Below are 15,907 nucleotides of genomic sequence, written 5' to 3'. Positions count from 1 at the left end.
TGGGCGGAAGCGCCGAGCCAGCCTGCTCCCGCCCCCCAGCGCGGCCAAGCCAATCGGAAGGGGCGTGTGTGCGAGCGCAGGCGGGGAGGGGGTTCGCTCAGGACCCGGAGGCCCTGCTCGCAGGTCCCGGGGTCCCGGTGGTGGCCGGAGCGCTCGGTCCGCTTGTGGCCGGCGGGTGGACCCCTACCGCCCTACGCGCGCGCCGGCCTCCCCTCCGTCTGCCCTCCTCGGCTTCCGCGCGGCGGCGGCGGTTCCTCCCCCTCCCCCAGCCCTGGCTCCGGGGGACCCCGCGATGCCGGTCCGCACCGAGTGTCCCCCGCCGGCCGGTGCCTCGGCCGCCTCCGCCGCCTCGCTCATCCCGCCGCCGCCTATCAACACGCAGCAGCCCGGCGTGGCCACCAGCCTGCTCTACAGCGGCTCCAAGTTCCGCGGCCACCAGAAGAGCAAGGGGAACTCGTACGACGTGGAGGTAGTGCTGCAGGTGAGCCGGCGGCCCGGCCTCTCTAGACGTCCACGGACCGGGCCGCGCCGCCGCCCCCTCGGGCCCGCGGCCACGGGCGGGCCTGCTGCCCAGGCCTGCCGGGGGCCCTCCGGCGCACCCCAACCCTGCGGGCCCGAGCTGGGGACCGGCCGCCTTTGATCCGGCCCTGCCTCCCCGTGGCCTGTCGCCCCAGCAACAGTCCTTCTTCCAGTCCGTCTCGGACCTCGTCCGGGAAACTCTCCAGGGATTCCCTCTGACTCTGGACTCTCCCAGGCCCGAGACGTGCCTGCTGCCTCCCACGTTTTTCTCGGTACCATGAAGCCCAGGCCCTGGGGCCCGCCTCCTCCTCTTGGGGTTTCCTCCTCGGCAGAGCTTCATCCGCCCTCTCCCTCCATCAGCCCGGGGACCTGAGGGCCCCCATCCCACCCCGACTCCTGCCCCACTCCCTAGCCTGGGCTCTCACATCCTAGGTGGGCTCCTCACAATCTGTTACAAGCTGGTGTCCTAGCCCCCCAACCCATAGTCTCTTCCTGGCCCAGCCTCCTGACACTCCCTACTCCCCACCCTCTAGCCACTTCCAGTCCACTCCTGTTCTCCTCATCTGTTTGCCCAGACCTCCCCATCACCCTGTTCTCCTTCCTGGCTCTAGGGGACCCTCTTACTGTATTTTTAACTTTGATCCACATGTGAGGACTTCCTCCTTAGTCTCTGATACTCCTGCTGGGAAATGTAACTCATCCACTTTTGTTTCTCATATGGTATTTCCTCCCCGTGTCCTCCCACCTCCCCCCATTTGACCTGGATTTCTGAGAACCTGCTGCCAGCTCCTAATGGCTTTGGAACTTTAGCTTTACCTGTCCCGGCCCCTTCCTGCACTTCACTCCTGTCATGAGGATGGGAGCACACTTGACATTTCCTCCCCGCCCAAGGAGATAGGCAGTGGTTAATCCTCTTTCTTCTCTGCCTTGCTGGAAAACTGTTCCTCCTGTCTAGCTGCCCAGGCCTGCAGTAAGACCCACTTCCTCCTCCCTTCGCCCCTTTGTCTTCAGTCTGATACCTCACCTCCTAAGCTGTGCCCAAAAACTCCTCCAAACATTGTCCCCTCAAAGGTCTTCCAGAAGCTTCGATATTCTGCGTGAGGACAGAATGTAGGATGTAGATGTAAAATGTAGGTCCTGTGTGAGGACAGAATTTTTCTTCTGCCCTTTGCTCTTTACTGATTTTAAATCTCAAACAGCCTCTCTTCTCAGCCTTTCTTTCTCCCACCTTAAAGACAACAGGGATATGTTTTGTCTCCACCAACTGCCGATCATTCATCTCCCTTTTTTTATCTTACTGCTTTGTGGGAGTAAATCGTTTACTTTAGATCAAGAGAACTCCACCTCTGTTAATTGTGTCTCTGGTCTACAAACTGAAATTTCTAATACGAGCTATGATATTTATCGTAATTGAAAAGATGGGCATTACCTGGTGGTCTCATGGTTAGGATTTGGCGCTTTCACTACTGTGGCCCAGGTCCAGTCCTTACTCGGGGAACTGAGATCCTGTGAGCTGTGAGACAAGGCCAGGAAGAGAAAAGGGTCGTAGCTGAGTTATTTCAGCTCTCACCATTAGACGACCACTGTGGCAGTCTCCCTTCTCTTCTGCTCCAAATGTGAGAATTTGAGTAGGAAGATACAGACTCTCTTACATTTTGCGGCTTATCATAAAATTCTAGAAATGAGGTGCCTGATGTGGGTCATGTTTGGGATGATCTTGAGTTGGGCCCCTTGTTGAGTTTGATGGTGTCTAATGGGGTTGGGAACTAGTGGCTGGGCAGCCTGGTGTCACAGACAAGTCTTGGTTCCTGCGGCAGTTCCCCTCCCTGTCCTGTGTGTTGTTTCTTAATTCCTGCTGGTGCCAATTCCCTTGTGAACCGGTGGGAGTAGGGATTGAGTTGGTGCACAACTGGCAGGTCCCAGGGTGGCCAGAGCGACCTGGCCAGTGGCTGGAGGCCACTTGGAGTCAGCCATCTGCTGGCGGGGGTGGTGGTCACACCCAGGAACACCGCCCTGCACCTGGATGGGTGAGCGTCTTACTGTTTTGGAGATAGTCTGGCCTGTGAGCTGGCCCATCAGCTGGTTTTTCAGCCACAACTGGGTTCTTGGGCTCTGTCGTCTTAGAAACTTCTGACTTTTGTAACTTCATCTCTTTCCTGCTTTCTTTCTATTTTTCATAGGGGCTTTATTGAGATATGATTCACCTGTCACACAAGTCACATATGTAAGGTATACAATTCAGTAGTTTTTAGTGTGGTTCCAAAGCTGTGTGACTGCCACTGCAGTCTAATTTTAGAACATCTTCATTATCCCCAGAAAGAATCCTTGACTGCCACACCCCTCCAACACTTCTGTTGTTATTCAGTTGCTAAGTCATATTCAACTCTCTGTGACCTCATGGACTGTAGCACGCCAGGCTCCTCTGTCCTTCACTATCTTTCGGAGGTTGCTCAAACTCATGTCCATTGAGTCAGTGATGTTATCTAACCATCTCATCCTCTGCCGCCCCTTTCTCCTCCTGCTCTCAATCTTTCACAGCATCAGGGTCTTTTCCAACGAGTTGGCTCTTCGCATCAGGTGGCCAAAGTATTGGAGCTTCAGCTTCAGCATCAGTCCTTCCAATGAATAGTCAGGGTTGATTTCCTTTAGGAGTGACTTATTTGATCTCCATGCAGTCCAAGGACTCCAGCCCTAGGCAGCCCCTAATTTTTCTTCCCCTAAGATTTGCTTATTGTGGACCTTTCACGTAAAGGGAATCATACAGTAACTTTTTGTGTCTACTTGTCCCACTGAGCACAGTATTTTGAGGTTCATCCACATCACAGCAGGTGCCAGTGCTCCCTCCCTTTGTATTGTTGTGTCATAGTCCCCTAGTGACTCTGTAGCATTCTGTTCCTCTGTTGATGCATAGATGGGTGTTCGTGGGTGTTTACCCTCTGGGGCTGTCATGAACATGCCACTGTGCGCATTCATGTGCAAGTTGTTATGTGGACATTGTCCGCATTTCTCCTGGGTGTCTCCCTACCAGTGGAATACTGGGTTGTATGGTGATTGTTTAACATTTAAGGAGCTGCCAGGCTGATTTCCAAAGTGGCTGCACCATTTTCCATCTCAACCAGTAGTGTTAGAGGCTCCAGTTTCTCCACGTCCCTGTCACACTTGTCACAGTCCCTCTTTTTGATTGTAGCCATCCCAGTGGGGGTGAGGTGGCATCTCTTGTGGTTTTGATTGAACTTCTCTGATGACTAACGATGGGCCTCTCTTCATGTGCTTCTGGAGTGCTTTCTTTTCCCCTAAAATTCCAATTTAAAGGGTTCCTCAAATCTTTGTAAGGTTCTGACCTGGCGTTTTTTTTTTTAAATGTTACTGTGACTACTCTCTTTCTCCTCTGCCATCCATGAAGCCAAGCGTGAAGTGAGGGCCGGGTCACTGTAGGAGGAATATTAGGAAGAGCAGCTGTTGGACACAGCTGTGCTTAGAGCATCTTCTTGCAGAGCCTTTACCTTGTACTCTCTCACTGAGATGCTGGCTGATTGCTAGGTCGACCCTCTCTTGGTTCAAAAAGATCAATTTGGGCAGAGAGGAAGAGACACATGGTTGGATGGAGGCCAAACTGAAATTCTGATTCTCAAGCATGTGATAATCCATGCAAAATGTTAGCCAATTTAGTTGAGTTTTTAATCTTATTAGCAAGTATCCTTGCCACCTGATACCCTTCCCGGCAGCTGTGAAACCCAAACTGTATTGAATTTGGTGAGAATCACACGCTTGAAACAGCTCCGGGGTCAAGCTGTGAGTCCTTGAACACAGCTCCCTTGCTGACCCCTGTAAGTTCAGGTTGGCTGCTCCATTTCGTCAGACGCCCATGTCAGCAGGTGAGGATGTTTGCAGGGCTGCCGTGGTTTTCAGGTGCGGACCTTTGTCCATTGCACCAGACGATGGGGCTGCTCCAGCTTTGTGAAGCCGAGTGCTTTGCTGCTGACCTTGTCGGGCTGGCCAAGCTCACTGCAGCTTTGAAGCACTACTTTGGTGTCTGACTCATAGTGCATTGGAAGTTATCGGGTCCTCAGATCTGAGGAATGCAACAAACGTTCCTAGTTTTTTTCTTTTTTTAATATGTATTTATGTGGCTATACCTGGTCTTCTTTGCTGGCATGCAGATCTTTAGTTGCAGCATGTGGGATCTAGTTCCCCGACAAGGGATCGAACCTGGGCCCCCTGAATGGGGAGTGTGGCGCCTTGGTCACTGGACCACCAGGGGAGTCCCCCTAGTTTCTTAACATGAGGCCTCACTCAGCATTAAACATTCAGCTTGCTGCAGGACTGGGGAGACCCAGCTGTACCACTCCCAGGCTCCCTCACTCCCCGGCCTCCAAGGGGCCTCTGCGTGCCAGACATGCTTTCACTGTCCCCGGTGGACCCTGCATTTGTAACAAGGCTGTGTGTCCTGTCCTTTCAGCACGTGGACACAGGGAACTCTTACCTTTGCGGGTATCTGAAGATCAAAGGCCTTACTGAGGTAAGTACTTTTCCCACAGGCGGGGGCCTGGTGAGGACAAGACGCTGGGACCCTGGGTGTGAAGGGCCAGTGAGCTCAACTCCGCAGGCCTGACTCAGGAGCCCCATATCTCGAATGCAGTTATTGTAAGGGAGCAGGAGCAGGCAGTGTGGACGTGTGCATTCACAGACGTTAAAGTTTACAAACAGGTCACCATGTGACCAACACTACTGATTTTACTTTAATCCTTTTTGAGGGAAACAAAAATATAATCAGAGCGTCGCTGCCGCCATCGTGGTCAGTTTCAGTTTCTGGAATGAGCAGCACCCCTCCGAGACCGTGGTCCTGGAGGTTCCTCCGGCAGAAGGAGTTGCTCCCTCCCTCGAGGCCAGCTTTTCAACCTTCAGAACTCAGGAATGTTACAGGCGAGAGAGAGCCCCCTCTGTGTTCCTACTGGTGAGCAGGAGGAGGGCCTGGCCACGCTGCTCACAGTGAGGGGCTGGCGGACACCCTCGCCTCCTCCTGCCCCACAACCTTCACCTGTTTGTGTCAGCTGGCTTACCTGTGAGGTGAGGGCTCCAGGTGCCCGCTTCAGGTCCCAAGGGAACGCAGTGTCAGTGAGCGGGAAGCTCTGGGAGCTGCTGACCCCCAGGCTGGGCCCCCCGCAGTCGGGAAGCACTGCTTTCCGTCTCCCTGTCCCCCTGGTTCTCCCACTTTCCTGTCAGCTGTCTGAGAGTCTCCTGAGAATTCGGTTGTTGAGACAGACCTCTGGAAACATGTCACGTCAAGTCGAGGCAGCAAAGGACAGCACAGGGAAGGACTCTCACCTGGGTCTGTGCTGTAGAAGACCCAGCAACAGAACATGCTCAACTCGCAGGCAGCCATACGTGTGTGTTGAGTGCAGAACAAAAACATTGAACTTCATAAAGAAACCAGCAGAGTTTGTAGTTTGGAATGGGGACCTGATTCCAAATGGTCACAGCGAGCTGCACACAGATGGTGGGCAGGACTAAAATCCCACAGACGGAAAGGCTATGGATGGCCCCTTGGGGGCAGGTGGCCCGAATGCAGGGTAGCGCCCCAAGCCACCCAACAGCCGTGTTCCCAAGGCGGGGGGGGGCGGGTTGCTGCCAGCTCTTCCCCACCAGAGCCACCTTCGTCAGAGGGGCTGTGCTTCTTGAGGGTCTGTCATCCTGCCCGAGTCTTCCAAGTCTTTGAATTCACCTTTTTTAAAACTCTTTTTAACTGAAATATAGTTCCCATAGCACAGAATTCACCCATTTAAGATGTACAACCTGAGACTTCTCTGGCAGTCCAGTAGTTAGGACATCACGCTTCCACTGCTGGGGCTTAGGTTCCGACCTTTATCAGGGAACTTAGATCCCATGTGCCACGTGGTGTGGCAAAAAAAAGCAAACAGCTGTTTTTGTTTGCTTTTCCATTTATAGTTGTGGAAATAGCAGATATCTGACTTATTTTAATGTGACTGATCAGTCATGGTCTTCCTCATGTGTACGGAAATAGGGAAAACTAACTTTATAATTGGAAATGACTGGCCTCCTACCTGCCTTGAGTCACAAACATACAGTTTGGGAAGTTTGTTTGCCTTGTGGAAACTGAATCCCAGAATTGTGAAGAATGGGTGTCAAGTGATACTCTCTTTGCAGTCCCAGTCAGCCACCCGTAGGGAGAGGCACGTCTTTGGGGAGCCCAATGTAGGTGGCTGGGAGCCCAGCTGGGGGGTGTCAGGACCACCACATGCTCCCCAGACAGTGCTGGGTACTCCTGAGGCTGTGCTGGGTTTACTTGGAACACAGGTGGTCACGCCACCAGACCCACAGACTGCCTTACTGGTCAGTCAATCGTTGATTTTCCAGAAGGTGGGTCTTCACGGAAAGCTGGACTTGCCTCCAGGCAGGTGAGCCTGGAGCCAGTGAGGGGAGGGGGTCCCAGCGCAGTGGGCCCACACCTGGGGATGCTAGCCATGCCTGCCCTCCCTTTGTGACCCCCTTCCTCCTGGCTGTAGTCAGAGCTTGAATGTCCTTGCTTGCCCTGCGAGGGGTTTTATCTTTTGGGTTCCTTCTGTTCCTTCCTTTCTTCATTCATTAGATATTTATTTTATTTTATTCTCAGAGTTTGTGCGTACCTAGTGGTCACTCTGGTAGACTGCCTGGAACATTTTAGAGAGAGGTCAGTGCAGAATCACTTGTTTAGGAAAACTCGTGACTTGAACATAAGCTTGTTCTTTGTTATTACATAGTAGGACCACTTGATCATTCATCCTTCTCTCTCTCTGTGGACATCTTGATAAAATACAAAGATTCAAAACTCAGGAAGTCAGTATACTGTATAGCCGTTAATTTAACGTCTCAAGTCAGCTGCCAGCTTACAAAGCATTTTTTCCCTTAGCAGGCCTTTCTCAAATGGATTGCTGTAATTTGGTTTATACCTTTAAAAATCAGGTTTCCACTTAGGCAGTTTTGTCCTCTTTAATTTTTCTGCTCTGTCTGTGTCAGTATGTGTTTGAGGAACGCAGCACCAGCATTGGGGTGAAGGTTTCAGTTTTAGGGGGATGGCAGATCTGTAGTATTTCAAGTTCACTACTATGAGGGCAGGCTACCTCGGTGTGTGCAGTAAAGTGGTCGTGGCCTTCCTGGAAGCCTCAGGCCAGTGAGGCTGCGGTACCTGGTGGGGGTGCCCAGCCACCTGGTAGGTAGGCCGGGAGAAGTGGCAAAGCCTTGGGAATGGATTTAAACAGGTAGATGTTTAATGCTGAGCGAGACGGGCCGATGGGTGTGAGGAAGAGAGCAGGTCTTCCGTGGCCCCAGGACCTCAGGATGGTGACCTGTGCTCTGCCAGGTGGGGGTCGTCACCGCACCCCCCGGGAATGACCCAGGCTGGTGGGCAGCGCTGAGGGGCTGCCTGGTGCCATTGAGGGGTTGCCTGGTGGGTGGGCGGGAGAGATGGTAAACTTTTTACAGTGGTTACTTGTTCTTCCATTAACTTTTTCTGAGTCTTCTGTGCCTTTGTATGAGCAGAGGGACAAACAGCAGGGTTACTGAGAGTGTTAACGTTTCAGGCGCCCGGTCAGGGTGACCACTCAGTTGCTTTTCTGGTGGTTCTGGTTTCCCAGGGCAGACATGGTCATCAGTGTTTCCCATCATTAAGTTGTCTTAGCTCATGTGATAGAACTACACAAGTGCCTCACACATCAGGGTATTCTCCAGCCCCTTCCCTGCCCCTCGAAACTGAAGAGCTGGCATCCCCGGGACAGACTGAGACAGTCTGAGAAGCGATGACCAGGCTGGGGCATGAAGACGGGGCTGTGATTTCATAGTCTCTCTGGGTGTTTTACTTGGAAAGTAAAACCTACCAAGTTACCATCTGCTCTGTATGCTAGAATATTCAGAAGTAACTTGTCCAAGTTCTTTCCTGAAGCATCAACACATCACAAGCGTGCCAAAGAAGGGTTCTCTGCTTCTGGCAAAGTCCCCAGAATCCAGGAGACACCCCACCTCCACCCCAGGCCCCTTAAGTCAGGCCCCCTCCTCGGCCGTGGGTGCTGCCGCACCTGGTTCTGGTCTGGGTGGTCGCCCTTCAGTGTGGTCCTCTTTTCAAAGTTCTGGGGAGAAATTAAAACGAAGTTGGTTCGTTTCTTTGTGAAAAGTTAGAACGCCTGTTGGACATCTTGTCTGATATTTGCGTTTTTGCCACAGGAGTACCCAACCCTCACGACCTTCTTCGAAGGAGAGATAATCAGCAGGAAGCACCCTTTCTTAACCCGAAAGTGGGACGCTGACGAGGACGTGGACCGGAAGCACTGGGTGAGTGCCTTGGCCCCGCCCCCGGGCCCGCAGCCCTGCCCAGCCCTCATCCTTTGCTCTGCTTTTGGCTTTCAGGGCAAGTTTCTGGCTTTTTATCAGTATGCAAAATCGTTTAACTCAGACGACTTTGATTATGAAGAGCTGAAGAGTGGGGACTATGTCTTCATGAGGTGGAAGGTAAGGGGGCCCGGCCTCACCCTGTCTGGTCTGTGACCTCTCCCCCCTCCCCGTGATCCCTCCCCCTGCTCTGTGACCCCCTCCCCCAGCTCTGTGATCCCTACCCCTGTTCTGTGACCCCTCCCCCTGCTGTGACCCCCCCAGCTCTGATTTCCCCCCCCATGATCCCTCCCCCTGCTCTGTGATTCCCCCCCATGATCCCTCCCCCTGTTCTGTGACCCCTCTCTGTGATCCCTCTCCCTGTTCTGTGACCCCTCCCCCTGCTGTGATTCCCCCCCCATGATCCCTCCCCCTGCTCTATGACCCCTCCCCCCGCTCTGTGATCCCCTCCCCCTGCTCTGTGTTCCCCCCCACCAAGAATCCTCCTCTGCTAGTGATCACTCCCCCCTGCTCATGTGATTCCCCCCCACCTGATCCACCTCCCTGTATCTGTGACACTACCCCTGTGTCTGTGATCCCCTCACTGTCTCAGTGATCCCCTCTCCTGTTTCTGTGACCACCTCCCCCTGCTGTTGACCACCCCCCCACCCGTTGATTCCCCCCCCCCCCCCCCGTGGATCCCTCCCCCCTGCTCTATGAATCCCTCCCCTGCTCTGTGATCCCCCCATGACCCCCTCCCCCTGCTTTGTGTTCCACACCACCCTGATCCCTCCCTGCTCTGTGATCCCCCCATGACCCCTCCCCCGCTCGTGATTCCCCCCCCCCCCTACCATGATCCTTCTCCTGTTCTCGTGACCACCCCATCCTCTTGTGATCCCCCTCCCGTCGATCCTCCCCCTGCTCAATTGACCCCCTCCCCCTGCTCTGTGATCACACCCCATTGACCCCCTACCCCCTGTAACTCCCCTCCCCCAGCTCTGTGTTCGCCCCTCCCACCATGATCGCACTCCCCTGCTCTCTGTGATCCCCTCTCCCTGTTCTGTGATCCTCCCTGCTCTATGACCCCTCACCCCGCTCTGTGATTCCTCCCCTGCTCTGTGTTTCCCCCCCCACCAATGATCCTTCCCTGTTCTGTGACCCCTCCCCATGTCTCTGTGACCCCTCCCCCTGCTCTTTGACCCCCACCCTCTGGCTTCATCTTCCACCCTGCAGGCTGGGTCATCCTGAGGGTCCCATGGACTTGGGAGACCCCTCTTCTCAGCCCCTAAGTGAAGTGGCCTGCCTGGCCACCCTCTTGCCTGGGCTGCAGGCCATCACAGTGCCCCTGGTCCCTCCAGCTTGGGATGGGGGTGGGTTTCCCTTCTGCCCCGAGGAGTCTGTTGGGTGGGCTCCCTCTGGTTCTTCCTGATCTAGAGCTGCAGGTACCAAGCTCAGGAGGTGAGTTTGTGAGCCTCCACCTACCTCCAACCCCAGGCCTGCAGCCTGTGGGAAAAAGCTGTTTATTGTGAAATCTCGCCAGTGTTTCTACTGACAAAGCCTGTAGCATCCTCTTTCTCAGGCTCTGTGCTGAGAGCCAGGGCCGGGGTTCGGCCCAGACCTGAGTACCACCCCGGAGCCTGCTCCCGGCTCTGACCCTAGCAACCTTGAGATGTGGGGGCCGTGCTTGGTCTAGAACACATAGGTGGCACGCAGTTCACGGTCGCCTAGTGAGCCTGAGAGCCAGCTGCAAGGGGCAGGCAGGCCTGGGGGCCGGAGCCGTGACACTGACCCTCTGTGCGCATGCAGGAGCAGTTCCTAGTCCCAGACCACACGATCAAGGACATCAGTGGTGCTTCCTTTGCCGGCTTCTACTACATCTGCTTCCAGAAGTCAGCAGCCTCCATAGAGGGCTACTACTACCACAGGAGCTCAGAGTGGTAAGGACTGAGAGCTTGGCCACACTTCCCGAAGTGCTCACACCGGGGCTCCTTTGCCTCCCCAGAGCGGCGTAAATGGGTGCAAAGGTGAAGTTCTGGGTACAGGGGTTCACTGTTGAATGCTTTCAAGCAGCCCTATTTTCAGCTACGTTTATCTAAGTCTTAGGGGTCCTGTCTTCATTCCTCCCAGACTCAGTGGTTAAGAGTGAGATCCCATGTGAATTCTGCTGTCAGCGGCCTTTCTGATTTTGTGCTCACCTTCCTGCTCGAAGTCAGTTGGTAACCAGGGCCCATGGGCCTTATGGGTCTGCCTTCTGCCAAGGTGGTGGCCACGTGCTCCCAGGTGTGGCCTTTGCTGCTGTTGTGGGGCCTCTCATGGCTTTTTGAGCTTCTGTAGGTGCCCTGTCCACCTGAAGGGTGGCTGTGTCCTCAAATACCTGATTTCTCTGCATGTTGAAGCTCTTTATTTCCTGTCAACTCTTGTATACTTTGAAGGTTCATGAAGGATGCTGCCCAGGGCTGACCAGGAGTGGCCAAGGGCCCAGGGGCTCCGTGCTACCCTGGCTTCTCTGAGAACAGACATTGTTGGGATTTCAATACCTGTTCAGTTTTCAAATGAGTTTTTAAAACTTTTCGTCTTCTTTTAAAATCACCAGCTTTATTGAGAAGCAGCTCATGTGCCATCTAATCCCCTCATTAAAAGTGTACAGTCCAGGGGGCCTTCATGTCAGCACGGTTTTGTCACTCGATTTCAGAATGTTTCCATTAGCAGAGAGGAAGCCTAGGAGCCCTAGGAGCCGTCACCCAGCTCCCCGCCCCCACCAGCTGCAGGCACCACTAATCTGCTCTGAGTATAGGTTTGCCTGTTCTGAGCGCTTTACGAATGTGGGCTCATGCACTGTTTGCCTTCTGGGTCTAGTCATTGTGTTTTGAAGACCCTGTATTGCGTGTTGAGTACATGTCATCCTTCGTCTTTATTGCTGAGTGATTTCCTGTCACGTGGATAAGCCACGTTATCTTCATCTGTTCATCAGTGGATGGACCTGTGGCTTAACCGCACCTTCTGGCTGCTGTGGACGTGGGTGTGCCCAAGCCTGTCTGGGTCCTGCTTTCAGTTCCTCGGGGCGTGCGGCTGGGGCAGGTTGCTGGGTCATGGGTGAGTCTGCGGTCACTTCTTAGGGAACCGGATCCCACGGCATTTGCAGCTTCCTGCTCCTGCCAGGGATACACACGGTTCTGCTTCTCCTGTGTCCCCACATGCCTGAGCACTCAGATGTCTTTGTGATGCTGGCTGGCCCGCCAGGAGAGGAGGGCTCTGCTCTGACGGCTAACACGACGTCCTTCCTTGAGGTGTTTGGGGGAGAGATGAGCCACTTTTCCTGTGCTGCACCTCACTCCTCTGTGGACAAGTGAGGGAGCTGACAACCACACCACTCATGCTGGGTGTCCCCAAATGGGGGCTGTCCCTGCCTGTTTCTCTTTCCCCTGTTTGGCTCCTGAGAGCACCCATTACGGGGTTGTACTCACCGCAGAGCCCCTGATGCTCTGGAGTCTCACAGCCATGTCCGGGGAGGAGGAAGATGGAGTTGCTGAGGTTGGGGGTGTGGCTGTGATGTCATCATTCCAAGCCCTCCAGATTCCGGGTAGATCAGGACGTGCCTGGGTCCCCTGGGAGCTCTGAGGGTCACACGACTTCAGAGGGAAGCAGGGTGGTGGAGCAGGCAGAGAGCCTGGTCTGCATCCTCCCCCAGAGGACCAGCCTCTCCTTACCTGAGATAGGCTATCACTGGTTCAGTTCCCCTGAGGAAGCAGAGATGAGCTTGCATTTCATCTGGGCATGAGGTCTGCTGGCACCTGCGGGGTGGGTTCCCCACTCTGTGTGATTTTTAGGATGCTCTAACGCCTCCACCTCTCCTCCCACAGGTATCAGTCGCTAAATCTCACTCACGTTCCAGAACACAGCGCCCCCATCTACGAGTTCCGGTGACAGCGGCTCGGAACAGTAACCAAACAAACTGAACTTGGCAAAAAAGAACTTTGCCAGGAAAACCGTGTACCTGCCAGAATCGGGAGAACGTGTGTTCCTGTTTCTTCACGAGCAGATTCGCATCGAAAGCATGAATGTCAGCCCGCAGCATCCGTGGAGCAGCCAGCCCGCAGGGCAGGTGGAGGGCGACCTCGGCTCCTCCTCCCTCCTTGTGAGGTTTGGTCGTGAGCTGTTTCTAGGCTGCCGTCAATGCACTTTTCCTTCCTGCACAGCTAACTTCTGTATCCCTGAGATGCACAGCCCTTGCTCCACCCCAGCCCCCCTGGGCCTCGGTGCTCAGTGGTCCCCACCCAGGCCCCCCACCCCCGGCTGCTTAGTCTGGTAAGTCAAGAGAAGGCAGAGCCCAGCTCCCACGTGCCTCTGGAGCTCTGTGCGGGGCGCAGGCCAAGTGGTCAGCGAGGGCGATCGAGCCAAGCTAGCCTGTGGCCAGTGGGTCCCCTGGGCCTGCCGTTGGGACCACAGGGTTTGAGGCTTCCGGGTCCCTGGCAGGAACAGACTTCAGTCCTGCTCACTCAGCATGTTTGCTCCAAACTTTTGAACTTGAGGGCAATACTAAACTTTAAAAAAAAGAAAAGTTTTTTTATTACAAAATTATTTTTATGGTTCCTTTAGCAAGGACCCTATGGCAAATGCACAATTATTCAGAATTACATTTTATCGTTTTCACATTGAAAACAGCAAATGTTGACTTAGTAATTTTTATATCTATATGTAAATGTATATTTAATTAGCCAGCAGTTTGAAACTGGTCACCTGGTGAGACGTTCTGCAGCATTGCATCCATTCTAGTGCTAAACATGAGGACCATTCTGGGGGCCAGTTTAGCACTTGTTCCTCCTCCTTTCTCTACTCAGAACAGCAGCGCTTCCCGGCAACCTCTCCCATCAGGCAGAAGGGGCCGCTGCAGCCCTAGACCCGCAGCTCAGCGGTGTCGGGGCACAGGAGAGGCTCAGCTTGAACACACTCAAGTAACCCGAGGCTCACGTGCCAAAGTATGTGTGTGTGCGTGCACAGGCGTGCGCGACTGTTTTGTTTTGTTTAAACGTTTAGAGAGCTTCATGTGGCATCTGCTACAGCCCCCATATGTGGCAAGGCCTGGGGGCGGGGTTGGTGACTTCTGGTGATCTATAGACTCACTCGAAACCCCGGGAGGGAAAGCTTTAACTGAGAGGTAGTGTTGTCATAACCCACAGGAGCGGAAGTGGTGCGAGGGACAGGTCCAGGGCGGAGGGAGAAGGCACCAAGCCCTCCGGTCTAGGTGAGCGGGGGGCGGGTCTCTTAGTCTCAGAAACCTTTATCGAAGTATGTGCTGTATGTTGCTGAGATTGCATGTCAGAAGCCTTAAGAAGTGTTGGGAAGGTGGCTGCAGCAGAAGGATGGCTCATGTCCGTCTCAAGAGATGAGTCAGAAACATCCTCTTAATTTTAGAGCCGGCTGGCAGCTCGGGGGCCGGGTAGCGCAGGCTCCCTTTCCCTGCCCCCAAGTTCTCAGCGAGTAACCAGCGCCTGCATTTTGCCAGCTCCTTGGAGGGCTCAGGTATCCCTGAGGGGGAGGCGGCCCCTCCCCGCCTCCCGGAACTGGTTGGGGCCCATGTGTGTGGCCGTGAGTGGGCAGCCGGTGGGCTAGACAGGGTGTCGGCATGCTGCTGCTGCTCGGCGGCCTGAGTGGGCCGGGCTCTGCTGTGGGCTGACTTCCTTGCTGAGCCAGGGGTCAAATGCAGTGGTTTTGGGGATGAAGATGTGGTACGTTTGCCAGCTCTTTGGGACACACCTGTGATGAAGGTTGGTTCTCGTAAAATCCCGACTGTCAGGGGTGCAGAAGCAGGGGTTTCCATATCCCCCGAGGAAGCCCCAGACCCTCCACCCTTAGTTCCCGGGGAGCTTGGACCGTCACCCCCAGCTGCGGTCACTCTTTCCCGAGCTGCCTCAGTAATCCACGCACCTCTGGTTTTACGTGCAATGCTTCTGGTGGACACTTTTGTTCATCACAGAGAAACCAGTGCGGGTGCAGGCTCCCCGCCACCTCCCCTCCCCACTCAGGACCCAGCTCCTGCTCCCCTGCTCTGCTCCGCACGCCCAGCCCGCCTCTGCCCGGAGCCACCCGTCCCACCCATCGCCCTCTCCAGCCCCACGTGTCTTCACCTGTGGACGGCCGGACTGAGTGGCGCCTCCCTCCCGTGCAGTGCTGGTTCCGTGGGTGATGTGCACAGCAGACTCCAGGGGGCAGAGGGGCTTTTCAATGTCTTTTGCTTTCAGAAACAGGGAGTTATATTCTAAGGCCTTGAAATGATTTTGTTTTTCCTCATAAAATAGTCAGATAAGCTAATTTTTAAAAAAGAAATGCCATTGAGTATGTGCATTGTGGTTTAAAATTACTAACGAGTTCTGGGAAAGAAAAGTAATATTTGATTTTGAATCTTACATGTTTTTAAAAATTAGATTTGAATGGGCAAAAGGATGAGTATTTTGTTTCTTTGGGGAGGATATGTGAAAAGGGTGTGAGGGTTTGGGATGGGAGAAGTATTTTGCAGAGCTATCAATGTCCAAATAATTTTTAAAAAGTAATAAAGGTATTTAAGCTTCGAGTCTGCCCTATTTCTAAATCAAGACAATTCTGGTGGATTTTCCACCTTCCAGTTCAGGAAAGTGCAGGTTCCATCTCTGGTCAGGAACCAAGATCCCACATGCCTCAGGGCAGCTAAGCCTGGGTGCCACAACTGCTGAGCCACAACAAGGAGCCTGGGCACTGAAACTAAGACTCAACACAGCCAAAAATAAAATTTTAAAAATAAAATTTTACCATTTTAAAAATTTACCATTTTAGCCAATTTGAAGTGTACAATTCAGTGATGTTAAGCACATTCATAGTGTACAAGCTTCACCATCGTCATCTCCAGAACCTTCCCTGCTTCCCAGAGTAGAGCTCAGTCCCCTTTAAACACCAGCTCCTCACCCCCAGCCATTGACACCCACCACTCTACTTTCTGTCTGTATGGATCTGACCACTCCAGGGACTTTATGTAAGTGGAATCACCAGTATCTTCCCT

At 53.8% G+C, this 15,907-nt stretch overlaps 1 protein-coding gene across 1 annotated transcript; it reads left to right on the top strand.

Annotated features, from left to right (window-relative positions):
- Positions 1 to 63: 63 nt before the first annotated feature.
- GID4 (GID complex subunit 4 homolog) lies at positions 64 to 15,443 on the top strand. The gene is made up of 6 exons (XM_020914003.2): positions 64 to 481; positions 4,979 to 5,038; positions 8,734 to 8,841; positions 8,917 to 9,018; positions 10,684 to 10,814; positions 12,738 to 15,443. The coding sequence occupies exons 1-6, from the start codon at positions 293 to 295 to the stop codon at positions 12,799 to 12,801; spliced, it is 654 nt and encodes a 217-aa protein (XP_020769662.1). The 5' UTR covers positions 64 to 292; the 3' UTR covers positions 12,802 to 15,443.
- The last annotated feature ends 464 nt before the right edge of the window (positions 15,444 to 15,907 follow it).

Source organism: Odocoileus virginianus, chromosome 17 (genome assembly GCF_023699985.2).
Source record: "Odocoileus virginianus isolate 20LAN1187 ecotype Illinois chromosome 17, Ovbor_1.2, whole genome shotgun sequence".
NCBI classification, from domain to species: Eukaryota; Metazoa; Chordata; class Mammalia; order Artiodactyla; family Cervidae; genus Odocoileus; species Odocoileus virginianus.
This window is presented reverse-complemented; position numbering and strand designations above follow the sequence as displayed.